Source organism: Quercus lobata, chromosome 8 (assembly GCF_001633185.2).
Source record: "Quercus lobata isolate SW786 chromosome 8, ValleyOak3.0 Primary Assembly, whole genome shotgun sequence".
Taxonomy (NCBI): domain Eukaryota; kingdom Viridiplantae; phylum Streptophyta; class Magnoliopsida; order Fagales; family Fagaceae; genus Quercus; species Quercus lobata.
The window spans coordinates 59,521,092-59,539,586 of record NC_044911.1 but is presented as its reverse complement, the minus strand read 5'-3'; the positions used below and the strand labels follow the sequence as shown (position 1 = coordinate 59,539,586).

General features: G+C 36.1%; 2 protein-coding genes across 3 annotated transcripts; both read left to right on the top strand.

Moving 5' to 3' along the window:
• Positions 1-423: 423 nt before the first annotated feature.
• On the top strand, positions 424-6,366 carry LOC115955630 (telomere repeat-binding protein 4-like). Of its 2 annotated transcripts, none has more exons than XM_031073835.1 (10): positions 424-723; positions 1,975-2,123; positions 2,222-3,068; positions 3,184-3,411; positions 3,516-3,578; positions 3,677-3,756; positions 3,963-4,204; positions 4,675-4,986; positions 5,092-5,155; positions 5,762-6,366. In XM_031073835.1, exons 2-10 carry the CDS (start codon positions 2,043-2,045, stop codon positions 5,957-5,959), a joined length of 2,115 nt encoding a protein of 704 aa, XP_030929695.1. In that variant the 5' UTR covers positions 424-723; positions 1,975-2,042; the 3' UTR covers positions 5,960-6,366. The 2 variants fall into 2 exon arrangements, with proteins under 2 accessions (XP_030929695.1, XP_030929696.1); XM_031073836.1 differs by having other exon boundaries at positions 441-723; positions 3,193-3,411.
• A 1,202-nt stretch (positions 6,367-7,568) lies between these two features.
• LOC115957158 lies at positions 7,569-8,705 on the top strand. Its single transcript, XM_031075377.1, has one exon. The coding sequence runs from the start codon at positions 7,569-7,571 to the stop codon at positions 8,604-8,606; it is 1,038 nt and encodes a 345-aa protein (XP_030931237.1). The 3' UTR covers positions 8,607-8,705.
• Positions 8,706-18,495: the final 9,790 nt, after the last annotated feature.

Genomic DNA, 18,495 nt, shown 5'->3' with positions numbered 1-18,495 from the left:
AAGGTGGACCAATAAAAAAAGGATAGAAGTGACATTAAAAAAAAAAAACCAAAAACGGCATCTTAGGGATATTCTTCAATACTTGTCTAATCCTCTTTTTTTCTTATCCCCAAAATTTTAGAAATCTGACAAAGCTTTCGTACTTCCGGAAACCACTACACGTGGCAAGGCCTATCCTCTCACAAAAAATTAAAAATAAAAATTAGGGGTTTACAAGATTTTAAGAACTAGTCTTTTTAAAAAAAAAAAAAAAAGGTGAGTTATTGTGGTAACTGACAATTGCCAGTAAATTACTGCAAGTTCACCGGCTGGTCCGGTTATGTGGCCAAGAAAACTAATTAAGATATACGAGTATAAATAATTCAAGGGGTTTAAGCTACTGTTTTGCGTGGTACTTGTATTTCCTAAGGGGTTTTTGTCCTTTCTTTCTCGTTAAACCAAAAAAAAAAAAAAAACCGACAAAAACTAACTGAATTTTTTTTTTTTTTTTTTAAAGAGAGAATTGAAAAACTATTTTCCCGTAGGAATTCAATTTCCAATTCTTTGTACAGATCTTATTCTGGTTTCTGATTCTTTCATTTAGTTTTTAGTTTTTTTTTTTTATTCAATTCTTTTGGGATTTGCATGTTTCCCACGCAAACTGTTTCCGTTGGGAGAATTTGGCATCTGATCGAATTGTAGATTGGGAAAACAGAATTTGAAGCGGAGATCGTTGTTGAAGAGGTGAGTTAATCTTCAATCTTGTATGGGATTTCGATTTTTTTTTTTTAAATTAATTATTATTATTATTATTATTTTTTTTGCATTGTGATCCTGTTGCTGAATTTTTCATTTTCTTGGGAATTCTAAGAGATTTGAGTGTCTGAGAAAAGTTGTGGGTTCGATCGGATCGGATCGTGGAAAGTTAGGCCGTGTTTGGTTTGTTTGTTTTTTTTTTTTTTTTGAATTGGTCTTGGTTTTGGAAATTTTGAAACGTTGAAAAGTTGGAATTGGGTTGTATTGAGTTTTTTGGGAATTGGCTTTTGAGGACTTGGGTGTGTGGAGTTCAAATGTGGGTTTTAGTTTTTTATTGCTATATTAAGCAATCAATGGTGAATTTTGGGTTTTGGGTTTCTGTTTGCTAATTGGATGGTCTTGTTTTTGTGAAACTGTTTGAAACCTCTGTTTAAGTGTCTGAATTCTGATCCCCGGTTTCGGTTTCGGGATCTGGGGATCAATGTCATAATTGCTGTGAATTGGATCCATAAAGAGATCATTTGGTTGCTAAGGAATTACAGTAATTTGCACACAAGCACAACATGTTGCAGCTAAAGTGTTCGTAATGTTCATTTTACTTGGATAATTTAATTGCTTGGCTGCTTAAGATCTGATGGTTTGCTCTTTTTTCCATGTTTGATGAGTTTTCAGAGTCAGTATATTAGCAATGAATTAGGATTTGCAGTAGTTGTGGAGAGAGAGAGAATGGTTTGAATAAGAAAGAACAATGTACATCCGTGAGTTGGAATTGGCAATTCTTGTGTCCTCGCAATGTCACCTTTGGATTGCTTGGTTGTTTGTTAGTATTCACATGTCATTTGTTTATATCCTTTTGAGTGGTCATTATTCATACAAACACACACACACACACAAATACACCATACTGGATCATTGTAAATAAACTCGGATTGCTAATCTTGTTTTTTACTTCTGGGCTCTGGCCAACTGATGTGTTGTGGGTTTGAGTCTTGGAATTAGCCTTTCTAAAGTTGTGGTAAAGTAGCCTTGTGCACTGTATACTTTTTTATTTCCTTCAATTGTAGTCCTTTAGATAGTCTAAAAGTCTTGCAACAGTATATATTTCAATAATTTGTATAAAAGGCATGGTTACAGAGTTTTGTTATAGTGTGTCTGAAAGCAATTAAACTTAATATTCATTACTTGCTTCTTGTGGCTATTTAACAAATACATTGGTCTCTTTTTGGGTTTTGATGGCAGTGATTAGGATCTGGGTAGTGATGCTTCTTTGTGTTTGATGAGTTCTTATTGCCATGTACTTCTGAAATATGGTGTTTAAGAAGAGGCAAGATCATGGATTTAATGGCTTCCGGCTCCCCACTATACCTCGGGCTCCCAGATCTGTTCGAGTAAGTATTTGCTGCAGTTCAGTTGTAGTCTGGTGCTTTCTATCATTCTGGGAGCTGAACTCTGGTTCTAACTCTGTAAATTTTGATTTTGGTTTCAGAGGGGCTTGCGTAAGAAGACAGTTGAGGATACTCAAAACTGTGCATTTGAATTACTGGCTTCCATAGCTGGCGATTTGTTGCGTGAAAGTGAAAGTTCTGCTTCCAGTAATGCATCTGAAGGAAATGATCTGCTGGCCTGTGGCAAAGATGCTGTTAAACAGGAACGAGAATTTGAGGATAAACCATTCAAGGCAGAGTGGTTATATCAGAGAAATTGTGGAGACAGTTCTTTTGCCTTTGAGATGGCCTCACAAAACATCAGTCATAAGAGTACTCTGAAGGAATTCTCACATGCTGAAAGTGATGATGTTTTGGAACGCACTTCATTCATTAAAAGTTTCGATTGCTCACAGAAAACTGGCGGTGATGCGAAGTCTGTAATTTGTAAAAGCAAGACTGATTCCGAAAACTATTCTAGTAAAGTGGAGGGAGGCTCCCCTCAATTTGGGGAGTCTTGTGATGCTAATGTAAATATTGAAGCTGAAAGACGGCTAGAGGTTGTGGGATTGAAAAATGAAGATGCTAATAAGCCTAATATATGTAGTTCAAAGGTTCCAACAGAATTGTTTCTGGAATCTTCTGCAGCGATCAATTCTGACAGTAATGTCAAATTGCCATTGCGCCAGGACTCTGTTCCTAATGCTTGTTTTCCCAGGCATAGGAATGATATTAAGTTAGGTAGTAGAGATGATGACGAAAATTTTTCTAGGTGCTTTAAACGTAGTACCAAGTTGAAGGCATTTAGGCCTCCGACACGAATTGCAGATCGAAGAATAAGGAAGCTTCTGACTTCCAAATACTGGAAAGTAGCTCCAAAATTGAAGGATTGTGAACTTCCTAGATCTGGTAAGCAGCTGATTAATGGGTTGAACATGTTATGATTCATATTTATGGCATGCTTGTGTTTCATTTCTATTTGATCATCGTTATTATTTCTTATTAATGAAGTTCATGATTCTAGCATTTGTAGATGGGGGATTAAAACCTCTTTATCGCAAGAGGAAAACCTGTCATGACCGTCAAAACCGTCAAAAATGCCAACGTGACATTCTCTTTAAGAGGAGGAAATTGTTTGACCAAATTTCAGTAGTGACTTCTGATGGTGGGTTCAGTAGTGAAAGTGTTTCTAATTCACCTGAGAAATGCATGACTGAAGATAAGAATGACTCAGCTGCAATTTTGCATGGAGGTCCTTTTCCACCTTTTAATCTATTAAATGTTTCTTAGTATTGTTCAGATTTGTGGTTTGTGGTCTTCAATGGTTGCACTGAATAATTGTAGTTGTTTTTGCAGCCAATGGGGTATCATCTTCGGTTTTGGGTCATCAAGCTTCCTTTCACTCCAAGGATTCTCATGGTACCAGAGCAATTTCCTGTTTGATGTGCATTGTCTTGTTTCTTTATATTTTGTCCTGGCACAGGAGGTTCTTACACCATGTTTGTTTTTCTGCACAGTGAAATTTAGCATTAAGTCCTTTAGGGTACCAGAGCTTTTTATTGAGGTCCCAGAAACTGCCACTGTTGGTTCATTAAAGGTATAATAGCATCTCTTCTTCTTATTCTAAAACTACTACTGTTTTTCTCAGCCCCATAATTGAACTACTGAGGCTATATGCCGAAGTATACTGTATAATGATATCTGCATAATGCTTGTCTGTTGCAGTCATAATAGGTTTTCTTCATTTTGGCTATTGCTTAGTGTTGTTGTTGTGGGTTTCTAATTGTATTATATTACTTGTAGAGGACTATTATGGAGGCTGTAACTTCTATACTTGGAAGTGGATTAGACATTGGGATTCTTCTTCAAGGGAAGAAGGTTAGAGATGACAACAGAACCCTAATGCAGACAGGAATTTCTTGTAAAGACAATCTGGATTCTCTGGGTTTTATGTTGGAGCCCAATACTGTGCAAACACCTCCACCTATGTGCTCTAGCGATCTTCCTCCTCTATTATCATGTGACTCATCTCAACTTTTAACAAGGTAATTCAATTGCTTTTGGAAAATCCTTTTGTCATAGTTAGCATTTGCAGGGGTGAACTGTGAACCATTTGTTTATTATTAATAAGCTCATATGGTCAGCAATTTTTTTTTTTCTTTTCCTTTTTGTAAATTTTAACTTTTTATTTTGCATTTTTTTCACCTACCGTTGTCAAACAAAAATATTGGAAGGCTAGGATTGTAGAGTCAAGAGGTCCAGGGAAGTAGTTAAATTTTTATCAGTTCTCATGAGGCCTAAAATTATCGTGAATCTAGTTGTGTTAGAGCAGCTTCTTTACCTTGAAAATTCTTGATATTTTGATTAAGAAAGCAGTTTAAACTTCGGTGATTTGAAATAGCTTTGGGATTTTTTGTTTGAGTTGAGCTCTATTGGAATTGAGAATTATTGTGTTTTGCATAATGCATTTTAGTTATTTTTTACTTTAGCTTACAATATATTTAATTCTTTTTAGGTCCCCGGAAAATCCTGTTTTAGATTCAGGGATCTCTGATACCTTACCTGACCCTCCACTGACCAATTCAAGCAACCATGTTGATAGTAATCATGATACAGTTTCCTCCCCTACTGACATGAATGACAAAACAACACCGGATACCAAAGCAATAGTTGCTGTTCCAGCAATGAGCATGGAGGCACTGGCTGTGGTTCCACTGAACCAAAAAACAAGACGTTCTGAACTTGTACAGCGTCGAACCAGGAGACCTTTCTCTGTGTCAGAAGTAGAAGCATTGGTGCATGCAGTTGAGGAGCTTGGAACTGGGAGGTGTGATGTTCTTTACAACTTGTTGGCTGTAGTATAGTATTTATTTATTTATTATTTTTAAAAGAAGAAGAGAATACAGGTTTTTAAATGGTTCACATTCTGCAGGTGGCGTGATGTTAAATTGCGTGCTTTTGAGAATGCAGACCATCGAACTTACGTAGACTTGAAGGTAATTGTTTATTTTGGTTATATATGTGAGAATGGAAATATATTAGAATTCACAGTTGGAACTATTTTTTGCCAAATTTTCACTTTATATTCGATTTTCAGAACATTTGGCTATCACTGAGTTGTATTTAATATATATATATATATATATTTCAGATATAAAATCTTTTCGCTATCTTTATAGTTACGAGTCATGTCCACTATCATGCTAATGAGTCTTGGCTTAAATGACACTTCTTAAGTGTGGCTGGAGGGTGAGGTCATGAGTTTAAAATTCAGGTGCATGTCTAACTTGCAAAAAATAAAGTCATGTCTAATATTATGCTTGGATATATGTGCTTACTGCTTAGGCTAAAAAAAATGTGCTTAGTAAGATATTCTGGTGCATGTTTAGCCTAGACTTGAGGTTTTTTCCAGATGAAAATTTATTTGGTTTGAAACCTTATTTCTCTCTCCCTGCCTTTGATTTTTCTTATTTCTCTTCACTGAGTAAATACTAGTTTGCAGTAGTGTTGATTGTGTGGGAAAGCATAAGAAACTAACTGGTTTGTTTTGGGCATCATTATAGCTTCCAATTTTTGCTATATAACATATTTGGTTTCTGCAGGATAAATGGAAAACATTGGTTCACACAGCAAAGATTGCCCCCCAACAAAGAAGGGGTGAGCCTGTTCCCCAGGAGCTCTTGGACCGAGTCTTGGCTGCCCATTCTTATTGGTCTCAGCATCAAGCTAAGCCACAGGGAAAGCATCAGGCTGGAACTCCAAAGATCATGGAGGCACCAGCTGAGGTCCCCGTTGAATAACATGGAGGTGAAGGTATCCAAATTGTGATGATGTAAAGAGATAAACAAAAAGGTTGACAGGAACAGAAACAAAAATTGTACAAATCAATTCAATTTCATGTAATATTCTCACTCAATTCATTGCTGGCTTTCACACCGTGGAAATGGTTGGCATTTGTAAATGATGTGATGTAATAAGGTCATCATTCTAACACAAGTTACATTGTTTTTCAGTTAAATCGATTCATTGTGTAGAGAACTTAGAGAACAAAATTGTAAAATTGTACAAATCATATCATCTTCTTTGGCTTTTCATTTGTTGTTGTCTTATATTCAAAGTAGCAGGCAAGAATTCTCACTTCTTAAGTTGAAACTTTGTAGAATTTTCAATATTTTTTAGAACTGAAAGAAACAGTTGGTTTATATTAGACACTGAAGAAATACATGTTCACAATTGTTCTTTTGCTTTACAAATGTTGAATTATTTTTTTGTGGTGTTGTTATACACTGAACACATTTTACACCATGTGTTGTAAGCAAGATGGGTCATGGGTTTTGTATGCTTTAAATAATTAAGAAATGGGCTTACAGGATGATAGTAACATTTTGTAACATCCAGGTTTTGATCATCGGCCATTTCACATAGCCTTAAAACAAATGTTACATTACTCTCTATCTTTGAGGTTACACTGCCCGAGATCAATATGGACTTCTGGATCTGAATTAAGCACATGGTATTTTATCAATGGTGATCGTGGCTGTAATCTGTATATTTAAGTACCCATCAAATGGTGTGGGCCGCATGACCTAAAATTTTAAAAAACGCTTACATGACAGATTGAATGGGGGTTCTGGTGATAGTGTAGTAATGCTAATACTCTATGGTCATATTTTAAAATCAATATTTAATCACAATAATTAAAAATAAGTATTAAATTTTATTTTGATTTACTGAAACTTTTGGTAATAGAATTTTAATTGAAATAGAATTTTAAACTTCTTGAAATTTATGTAGTAGAGTTTTACTTCATATAAAATATTCTAACAACTAATAACTCACTTGATATTTGGATAAGTGTAATCGAAGGTTGCCCCAACCATTTTTAAATTAGAGTCCTTTTACAAATCAAATACCATATGTAAACAGCCTTAAAGAAAGCCCTCTAAATCAGAGTTTTGGCTTTTCTATTTAAGAAGAACAAAGACTTCTTCACACCTCTCTCTCAAACACAAAAACACACATCATAGAGGAAGAAAGATCAAGATCGTGAAAGAAGGAATTGAAGATTGTCATCTCCAAAAGCGAAAAATGATGAATTTACTTAGAGATAGTAAAGGCAGCGATGAAGAGAGTAAAGAAAATCTAAGTTTGGCAAAAGACATGATATAAGATATCATGCTTCGTCTTCCCGGAAAATCCATCTTCAGATTCAAGTGCGTGTCCAAGACACTTAACACTTCAATACTCTCCGACCCTTTATTCATTCACAACTATTTCACTCCAAAACTCCAACAAAAACAACTAAAAAAACCGACCCTGCTAGGCTTTTTCTACAGAGTCCACAATCCTCAAAACCTCAATCACTGTGTGGACCAATGTTACAAGGATCCAGAGGTCTCTTTCGAACCCATGTGTCATCAAGGTGTGCCTATAGCATCCCGTAGTTTTAAACAAGGTCTAGGCAATTTCATTGCTTCTTCCAATGGTCTCGTTCTCTATGGTAACCATCCCATGAACTATTATGTGTGCAACCCTGTTACTAATACTTGGTTTGCACTTCCTCCACCCATACATACTGATGACTATTACACTGAAGTTCCTCATAATGTGTATGCCAGTGATGACACGATAAAGAACTTAGTTGGATTTTATTGCCAAGAAGAAGATGAACAATTATCGCACCATGATATTGACGTAGATGCTATTACTAATCACATACGTCAAAGTTACAAGGTGGTACGGTTTTTTGTGAAGCAAGCTATTAACAATGACTGGGAAATGGTGGTGAAGATTTACTCTTCTGATACTGGAATCTGGAAAGAATCCAAGCTTGACTATTTTGGAATGCCGCTATATCATGTACTAGCTATGAGCTCATATAGCATCTCTATACGTGGGGTCTTCTTTTGTTCAACAACCATTTCAACAGGAATGCTGATTTTCGCCTACGTATTTAACATGGCGAAGGATGGCCTCGACGTGTTGATTGAGGGACCTTCTTCATCACACATTAATGGAAGAGCCTCTGGGGCTATTGGGGAGTCAGATTTGGGGTTTCTTCAATGTGTTTTAGGCCATGATGAAAGATTTGAGGTATACATGTTGAAACAGAAACTGCATAGTTATTTTGACAAGGAATGTTACCCTTTTGTCTACAGGTCAGAATGGACATTGAGGCATAGAGTGAATACTAATGCTATTACTAACACTCTGTCTCCATCCAAAAGAGGAACTTTTCCTGTTGCATTCCATGCTCAGAATTCGCATATTTTGTATCTCAGAATAGGGAATCAGATCATTTGCATTGATATGCAAAGTGGGATACTGGATTTTGTCCCTTACGATCATTCCCATGGCTTGATTTGCTGTTCCTGTTGCTATTTGTTGGAGCCCTTTTTTCATAACCTGGAGTCATGGCCTTTGTCCCCTTTGCCTCGGCAAAATTGATCAACATCATTGGGGATATGGTCCTCTTTCGATTTGCAAAATTAGCTTAAGTAGTTTGGATTTTAATATTTTTCCAATCCTATCATATATAGGAATTGAGGTAGGGATAGTTTGAACTCAAGCATGAGTTTTTTCCAAACCAAATGAAAAATTATGAATTGTAAGCTTAAGCTAGCAGGATATAATATATGATGAATTTCTTGAGTATTAGTTGTGATAAATTTTGAAATTTTATTGTTTTACCTTTTCCTATTTAAAATAGGATTTTGTGTTGTTTCCTTTTTCTAGTTTAAGTTGTTTTTCTTTCTCTAGTTGAAATAAGACTTGTTATTTATTTTTCTTAAAGAACTATGAGAAAATCTTATTGTATTCACTCTTTATAATTAATCCATCTAACACTTTTGTTAAGAAGTAGAGCAGTAGAGCTTATTAACACTCATCTAACATGTTACGAACTGCTTGTGGCGGTTTCAAAACCAGAGGTGAATGTTGATTCTTTGCTCTCTTCTTCTTCTTCTTCTTCTCTTTTTGTGTGTGTGTGTGTGTGTGTGGTTTTTCATAAAAAATTTATTAAAACCAGTTGTGAATATAATTTGCAAATAAAAGTCCAGTCTTAGTGATTTTTGAATGAAAACTTATAAACGACCTGTTCTAAAGTGCAAATTACACTAAGAATCCATTTAGTTTTTAGCATTTAAAACCATCAATATAAGGGTGAAATCAACAATTTGAGTTTTTTAATATAAGTGAAACCCGTCTCCTTTACCATACTCCCCCCCCTAATTCCTCCAATTTGAGTTTTTTTTTTTTCCCCTCAAAATTTATACATGTACAGACCATATATATCCCATGAACTTGAGTAGAAACTTGAGAGCATCTCTAGCAATTTTTTCAAATTTTTGTACTATTTGGTGAGTGAACAGTGACTTTTACCTTTTATCTGCCCATTTTATAAAATACATTTTCCAACAGATTCTCTATATTTTCTCTATTCCATTAAAATATTATTTCTTTAATATTTTTTTTTTAATTTTTCCTTTATTCACGCTGGCACAAAAAGTTAGCTCTGGAATTTTTTAATGTGATAAATTCTTTTCCTAATCTACAATAACTCATCAAGTTTGATGAGTTATTGTTCATGAGTAGAAAACTTTTTGAGATATAGAGAGACTGTTGGAGTAATGAATTATGGTTTCATTCTCTATTATAGAGAGAATTTTGGGTTTAGCTACACCATTGGAGATGCTTTGAGAAGGTGTCAAGTAGTTCTTCTAGCTAGATACAATACAAGTGCTTATTCAGTGTCATGTTACGTAAAAGGTGTCAACTAGTCCGCTCAATTATGAACTACATGAATTATGAAATGAGGAGCTAGAGATAGAGGTCCAAGAGGAAGCTCTTGTTGATAGGCATTGCAGGCTTGAATGTCCTGCCTTATAATCAATGAACCAACTGCTGCTGCCATTGCATATGGTCTTGAGAAGTCTGGCTGCGCATTTGATTTTTGATTTTTAATAAACTTTGGATCATAACCTGTTAAAAATACTTGCGCTTCCTCCACCTATTGATCATATCTCACTAATATTCCTCATCATTCATATGTGAATATAATGGCATGCCAGAAGCTTTAAAGAGCGTAGTTGGATTTTATTGCCAAGAAGAAGATGAGCAAGAACAATTATTGCACCATAATATTGATGTTGATACTATTACTAATCACATCTGTCAAAGTTACAAGGTGCTACGGTTTTTTGTGAAGCAAACTAGTAATGATGACTCATGACTGGGAAATAGTGGTGAATATTTACTCTTCTGAGACTGGAGTACGGAAAAAATCCAAGCTTGCAGTTGACCATTTTGACTTGCCATTACATAATCATAACGCACTATTAGCTAGAAGCTCATATTGCATCTCTAAAAAGAAGAAGTATATCATATATCGGATATATGAGTTCTCTCTTTCACATGAAAGTGGACCTCACATGAGAGTGAACCTCACACTTGTCAAGTCTACCTTTCAATGAAGGAAATAACTCATGCATCTCAAAACATGTTGTATTTTTCTCTTTAATAGAGGAGTTGGTGGCTACGACGAATGATGGTAGTACTATTGGTGGTGCGATGTGTTGATTATTAGTTTTATTTATTTATTTAATTTAGGTAACTGAAATAATAAAGCCACAAAATTAGGATTTAATTAAAAAAAAAAAGGCAGATGTGTTGATTATTAGTTTTATTTATTTATTTAATTTAGGTAACTGAAATAATGAAGCCACAAAATTAGGATTTAATTGAAAAAGGCACATATGACACGTTTTTATTTGTATAGTAAAAAATTGATTAGAGAAAGTGGAGAAGATTTATATGAGTAGCTAAAGATGGAGCTTCTAGAAGAAGCACTTGTTAGCACTTGTTAAATCGTGCACAGACTGTACCACTCGTTAGCTGCAACTTCGGTATACTTTTCTATCGCATGAGATATGTCAATTGTCGACAGGGATAGCAGTAGCTAGGGACAGAATTTATAAGAGTAATTAGTCTATCAATCATAAATAACAGGTTTACTTCCCAACTTGTCAATCTGTTTTGAACCTTTTCAATTACAAACTCATTATAGTTTTCCTATTCCTCCCATCAGAAATTATAGGAGGGGCCCTCCTCGCACTTCCCAATGGTAATCCCCATCTCTTGTTTAATGACACTCTCTTTTTACGAGGAAAGTGTATCATTTCACAGACCTTTTGGCAATAGTAGAGCATAGTTGTTAGGAATATTGCTTCCGTTCCGTTCTTATTGGAATGTCCGAAATTTTTTGTATTGGTATGCAAATTGGTACCGAAATACCTCGCGTTCTAACTCAGGTCAAATTTCGGGTTGTTTCGGTCCATTCTGGTCATTTCGGCCAATTTCGACCAATTCCGACTTAGATGTAAATTTCGGCCAGTACTGGATTTGGCCTGTTATTAAAAAAAAAAAAAAAGTTATATTTGGGAGTTCTTTTGATGATGAATTTGATCCTTCTCTTATGGATGATGATGAGGAGGAGGAGTAAATCTTGTATTATTTGATATTTAGTTATTGTCTTGTAATCTTCTTATTGTGTGATGTTATATTTCAAGTTATTGATGTTTAAGACTTAAGAGTTAAGACTAAATGATTTGTATTATTTGATATTTAATTATTTATTTATTAGAATTGACAATTTTATGTTCTACAAGAATATATATAAATTATTTTTTAAGAACCCCAAAACACCCTGAAATGGTACGCCGAAATCGGCCGATACCAAAATATTCGATTCTACTGGACAAACTGAAACGGGATCTGAAACGGTATTAATAACAATGGTTATGAAAATATTTGGTTCACATTTCATTCATATCTTATAATTTATATATCAATTTTTATAATTCACAATTCATAATTCGTAACTCATTCTCATAACTCATAATTATTTAACTCAACTCTAATTCCTGTTTGGCATTTGATATTTCCTTAGTTTTTAGTTTGTAAAAAGTAAAGTATAACTCGGTAGACCTTTGATATAATACTCTCCTCTTTAGTAAATGAGCAAATAGCCAATTCCTCAAAAAGAAAAAAAAAAAAAAAAGGAGCAAATAGCCGTTAGGGACCTTGGAGTAATAAATACCATCTGACTTGATGAGACAATTCATTACATGTGGGTCCTATTTTGTGTGTTATTACAACTTTGCCACTTAACTCAATTTTCTAAAATCTGAAAACTCACCAAACCTGTTTTCCCATCTCATCACTCATTCTCACTTTTTTTAGTATTGAGTGATGAGAATTGAGAATAAAAATTAAGCCAAACAAGAAAATCACTGGTGGGGCTCACAAATTTTGAATAATGAGTGATGAAAATTGAAAATTGAGTGATGAAAATGGCTAAACTAAACACCCCCTAAATATTTCTTTTGAGTCATAACCCTCCTAACTTTATAATTCTTCTGCAATGCTTTGTTTGATAATTCAATTGTTAACAATAAGATTGTTACACTAAGTGGTAAGAGGAATTTTGAATTACAATTTCTCTAATAATTGAGACCACGTAATATCTTTGATTTACAAAACTTTTGATTACTACTTGACAAGTGTTTGCTTACAATTAAGGTATTTATTTATTTTAACTGAACTTACTTTTAATGGATATCAATTTCAACAAAAACAAATAAATAATACTAGAAGTACTATAAACTTTATAACATGTTTATAACATGTAATTTATAAAATGATGTGACATCAATAAAAAAAATTTCAACATTTATTTATATTAAATAATTAAATTTCATCAATTATATTTATTATTATATCACTTTATATACTTTATATTGTAAAATATATAATAACTTGGCAATATGGCTACAAAAGTTGGGGCTCCTAGGAAGCAGCATGCCACTTATTATTATTATTATTATTTTACTGGGGGTGCTGCATGTGTGTTTGAATTATCCTTTTATTTTATTATTTTTTAGTGGGTAAGTTACTATATTCATTGAGCATTAGTGTGTGTGTATATATATATTGAAAACATTAGTATATATTTTGAATCTTGTCTAGAAATTCTCTTTAATATTTCCAGCTGACAAATATTACTTTTATTTAATTTCATATTGAATGGAGTTCTATATTCTAAGTGATAACGTAATGATAATGATGTCCAATTAATTGAGTGTTTAGTTTTTTTTTTAGGAAGAATTGAGTGTTTAGTTGTTTCAAACAAAAGAGATCGAATATGTTCTAAATTTAAAAAAAAAAAAAAATGGTTCTCTTAAAAGTTGACCAAATGAAAACACAAAAGGTTAGAGGTTAGTACTATTATATAAAAATAAAAAAAATGTTAAAAAGCCTATCAAAGTGTGCAAATGATGCCAAAAGCAGATAAAAATAACTTATCAGTTATCATGATTCATGAACATTTAGATTTTATAGGCTTCCATGAAGACCTATGGTATAGACAAACAAACATTTCTTTTTTGGCTGAAAAAACAAACATTAATGTTTTAAGAGTGACACAATATCCTTATCTTGGAGAGGAAGTAAAATGTGACATAATTATTAAATGATGAACACACATGAATAGGACAGCAGAAATTTTTTTTGGCTAATTGGTTCTGAAGATTGTACAGACTCCATGACCAACCTATTTCTTTTTGCTTTTTCGGAAAGTGACTCCCATTTTTTTTTTCTTTTCTTTTCCATTGAAAATTGATCCCACTTTTTATATATATATATATATATATATATATATGCAACGACCCTAATTAAAATAGATAAAAAAATTTCGCTAAATATACAAAGAAAAGGAAAAGTAATGGTCAGTGCCAAGAAATAATAAAAAAAAATGACAGTTTTTTATTTAGAATGAAACAATGACAATTGATAGAACTAAATTAAGTTTACTTTTTTTTTTGGGTGCTAAAACTAAAGTAAATTTAAGAGCACAGCTTATGATATGACACGAAATCATGAATGGAATATTCTGCTAAAATGCTGGGAAGCTTTTGTCAGTTATAAATACGGCAACCTTTTTTGATGGAATAAATACAGCAACCTAGGAGCTGAGCCAAAAAACAAAAATATAATATTGTGTTATGGGGGGAGAAAATTGCAATAAAATATAGGAGCATCTTGGAGGAAAAGCTGTACGGTATGACTCTTTTTTTTGGGGGTAAATGGTATGATCTGTTAATAAGTGGGTATTTGTAATATTGTGAGTTTTAGGGTCCGTTTGGTACATGTGTTTAAATATATATTTTTAGTTTTTAAACAACATTATATGTATTTTCACATATTTTTTCACTCACATGTTGTAAGGACGCGATTCGTGACGGACCGTAATAGTGTCGGGTTCGCACGTAAAAAGGCCCCTAACAATATCATTTGTAGAGCGTGGGTTTGGAAGGCTAGGCCCTGGTTGACAGGCGGTGGGTTTTTCGCGGTGTTCGTACAAGTTTAAGTTTTCCTTCACCCCTGGAGTCTTTCTCCTGGAGGTGGGTTGGGAGGCTCGGGTTTTTGGCCATTTTTCCCAACCCCCTCTTTAGGTTACTTGTTTTTCCTTTTATCTTTTTCTGTGTTCATTGTCCTTCGTCCACGTATAGGATCAACCTTTCCAAGATTGATACTTGTCCCATCAGCCCATATTCAAAGTCGTTGGGGGTGGTTGTAAAAGCCAAAGAATGCGGCTCTGTCAGGTTCAGAGCATTGAATGGCAGTAAGGGCAGCTTTCCCTGGATATTTTAGATCTTTCTTCCTAGTTTCAGTCCTATACCGTTTTTACCCTTCTTTCAGGGGGGACTTTGGGTCTGCCGAGGACTGAGCTATCCTCGGCGGTATCCAAAGACTATTTTGTCGAGCTTGGGCCATAGCCCTCCTCGGCTTGGGCCTTCGGATTCTCCCCGGGTAGATGGGCCTAGCCCATAAATCATTTGGGCCCCACAATAGCCCCTAAAAACCTGGTTGTCCAACCTTTTGGTTGCAAAGGGGGGTTTTGGTGATGCCGAACCTCTTCCCACGGCCCAATCAATTTGGCCTATTAATAATGCTGGCGGCTCTTCATCTGTCCGAGAAATGCGCCGGTCTGTGAGACAGTTTTTGATTTCGCGCTTGATGCGCTCTTATCGTTTGGGTTTCCCCAAAACGTGCTTTTAATGACCACTATTTACGAGACTACTTTAATTCGGCGGTTTGTTTTGATGGGGTGGAAAAACGGAACCGGCATGTTTGTGTTGGCAGATTCCTTTGGAGATCTGAACCTATTAAATGTCTCCCGCTCGACCCTCTGTATAAGAAGGAAGGGAGGAGGTTATTGTTTTTGTAAAGAATTCCTTCTCATCCTTCTGAGATTTGAAATACTTGGCCTCCCCTAGGGTTCATTTTACCCACCGGTTCACAAACTAAATCGTGATACACTATATCATAACAACGAGTGATGCAGGAGCCAAACCCCTCCCATAAACGCCATGTTCCAATAAAGCTCATTATGGCTCGATCGGGACAGGGATGGCGAAGACTCAAAATCAACCTCACCCTTCTTTCAGTCAAAATCCGAAGCAGGGACTTGTCACGTCAAACTTTCGGCGTGACTGAGTCGAGAACACCCATCATCAGTACCAACCGCTCTCCTATGAGCATACCTAGTATGGCTCCAGTGTGTTGGGAGTCAGGATCGAGGCAGGGACTAAGTGTCTCTACTTCTTCCTCTCTTCCTTCACTGGTGCTATCCTCCGTCTCCCTTTCTTAGTCTTCCCAGCACCAGTTCCATCCTGGTGCTTTCACTTCTCCCTCTTTTACTCCTTTTTCTTTCTTTTCATCTCTTCTCTCTTCTTCTCCTCCTTCTTTACTCATGTCCTCCATCTTCTTCATTCATCTCCTCCATCTTCTTCATTGATTTCTTCCTTACTATTTCCTTCTCCTTCATTCATTTTTTTTCAAAGAAGGTTCTTATCGTAATATGAGCAGTATTGAGGCAGAGATTGGAGAGACTTTGAAGACGAGTTTAAAAGACGCCTGACAGTTTACTTATCTGTACTACGGATGTAATTGTTGCTTAGGCAGTTCTCATTTTGTATAGGCTCGCTTGAGCCCCTCTTTGTACGTTGTAATAATTTTTCGTATTAATAAAAATTGTTGTTACTTTATTTCGCATGTTTTGTCTCTATGGCCTTTTCTTTTCTTTTCTTTTTTTAAATTTACAAACGCTGCTCGGCACAATAATATAGCATCTAAATCAATGACGACTAAGACCAAAATACTTGATAATAAAAAGATGTCGCCATAACTTTAATAGAAACGCTTGGCACAATAAGGCCGACCAGTGAAAAGTAATACTTACCCCATGCTAGCCGAGGAGTAAAACGAAGGTTTGATGCCGTGTGAGGAATAACCATTTGAAGATATCTCACCCACCAAATGAACAGCCTTCTTATACGACTAAATGCTGGGGCGTTTCACCACCTTCCTCACAACTTTATTGGTCTTAACCTTTTTATGGTGTTTAAGCCGTGGATGAAGTGACCTGACATTTTTATCAAGTAACCCATCTTACAAAATTCAAATCTTTCCTTGTCCAAGTATTTGGTTTCCCCATTGGCCTGGGTCTGAGGACCATACAAGGCATTGGTTCTGTCCAAAACTTGTAATAATTATAATTTTTGTACTTGGTTTCCCCATAGGCTTGAGTCCGAGGACCATGCAATGCCTTGGTTCTGTCCAAAACTTGTGATTTTTTTTTTTAATTTTTTTTTTGTACTTGGTTTCCCCATAGGCTTGAGTCCGAGGACCATGCAAGGCCTTGGTTTTGTCCAAAACTTATGATTTTTTCGTTTTTGTACTTGGTTTCCCCATAGGCTTGAGTCTGAGGACCATACAAGGCCTTGGTTCTGTCCCTGGGCCCATATGCTGAACGGGCCTGGGCCGCGAATTTACTGGGCCCACAAATTAAGAGGTATTTCCATAGTCTTTGATCACGCGGTACTTTTTGGCGTCCCAGTGTTCGATGTGCGCCTTCTCGAGACTCCTTTAACCTCAGGGCTGCAGACGACATTGGAAATCGAGCCAGAGACGTTTTGTCTGTAGCGTTCCTTGGGACGCTGCGTGAATTAAATGCCACCGGTTTACTTCTGAGTATAAATGGGATAGGGGGTCACTTCATTTGCACATGAACTCTCCTGTTCCCTTCAGAACCATATTTCTTCCATATCCGCGATCTCTCTTTCTAGTGCCACTGCCTCAAAGCAAGATGTTTGAGGCGTGGATGGGGATGAAAGGTCTCCGCCCGCTTCAGAGGCACCGAATCCTCAAGTATTGGTATGGGTTAGACAAGGATGACAGATCAAGCCAGTCCTCCCGTCTTGGACAGAGGGGAAGATGGTTATTCCTTACTTCTTTTAGTCAAATCCGACGAGCAGAGTTCGTCTTGCCAGTTTTTGTTGTCAAAAGAAGGATTTCGCCATCAGCGCGTCTGCCCTCTGTAGCAGGCAAAGATTTTTGCCTGGGGGTCCCCAAACTTCCGGCTCCCTGACCTTTCTGTAGATGGTTGTTAGCCTGAGGTAGGTTCCCGCACCCTTTTCTTCACCGGTGCAAGCCCCAAGTTGGTATCTTTTGCTTGCCTGGGAGTTTATGGGCGTGCAAGCTTGAGGGAGAGAATAAGGTCTCGAGCAGTTAGCCAACTTTCACTTCTGTGCACCTCCTCGGCTTTATCTTCCTCTCGTTGTATTTTTTCGTTTATTACGTAGTTAGCTTCAATGTAGCTTGTTTCAAGTTCATTGACACGTACGTTCCTTTGTCTTAATAAAAGATGTGTTTATTTCTTTTTACATACTTTCCTTCTCTGCAACAACTACTTGGTGCATGAATATTAAATGTAAGCTCGCCTTTAATGATACTCCAGGCAGAAAAATGCCTTAACATAGAGTCCTACTGGTTTAAACTCACAAATATTATCAAGTATAACAAGGTTAATCCTCAATAAATTAAACTCTTGGAACTAACCGGGATAATCGCTGAGTGCTGCGCGATGCATGCTAGACCAATGTCCGAGAACGATAAACTCTAAATAATTCGTCCGAGAGGGTAGCCGAGTAGCGAGGGACTTTGATTGTGCTTTTGGGTAATATATTACACCGTACCGCATCAACTCCTTTGGTACTGGGGATCCGAGGGTAGATCGGGGAATCCGTGCAATCGAGGGATTATCCCATCTGTTAACGAAGAGTTTTCTTCCCATGGATTTTGAGGTTTATGTGCCATAGTTTTTTTTTTAAAATAGTTGGTTCCTCATCCAAGTAGTTGGTTTCCCCATAGGCTTGAGTCCGAGGACCATGCAACGCCCTGATTCTGTCCAAAACTTAGTTTTCCCCATCCAGGTAGT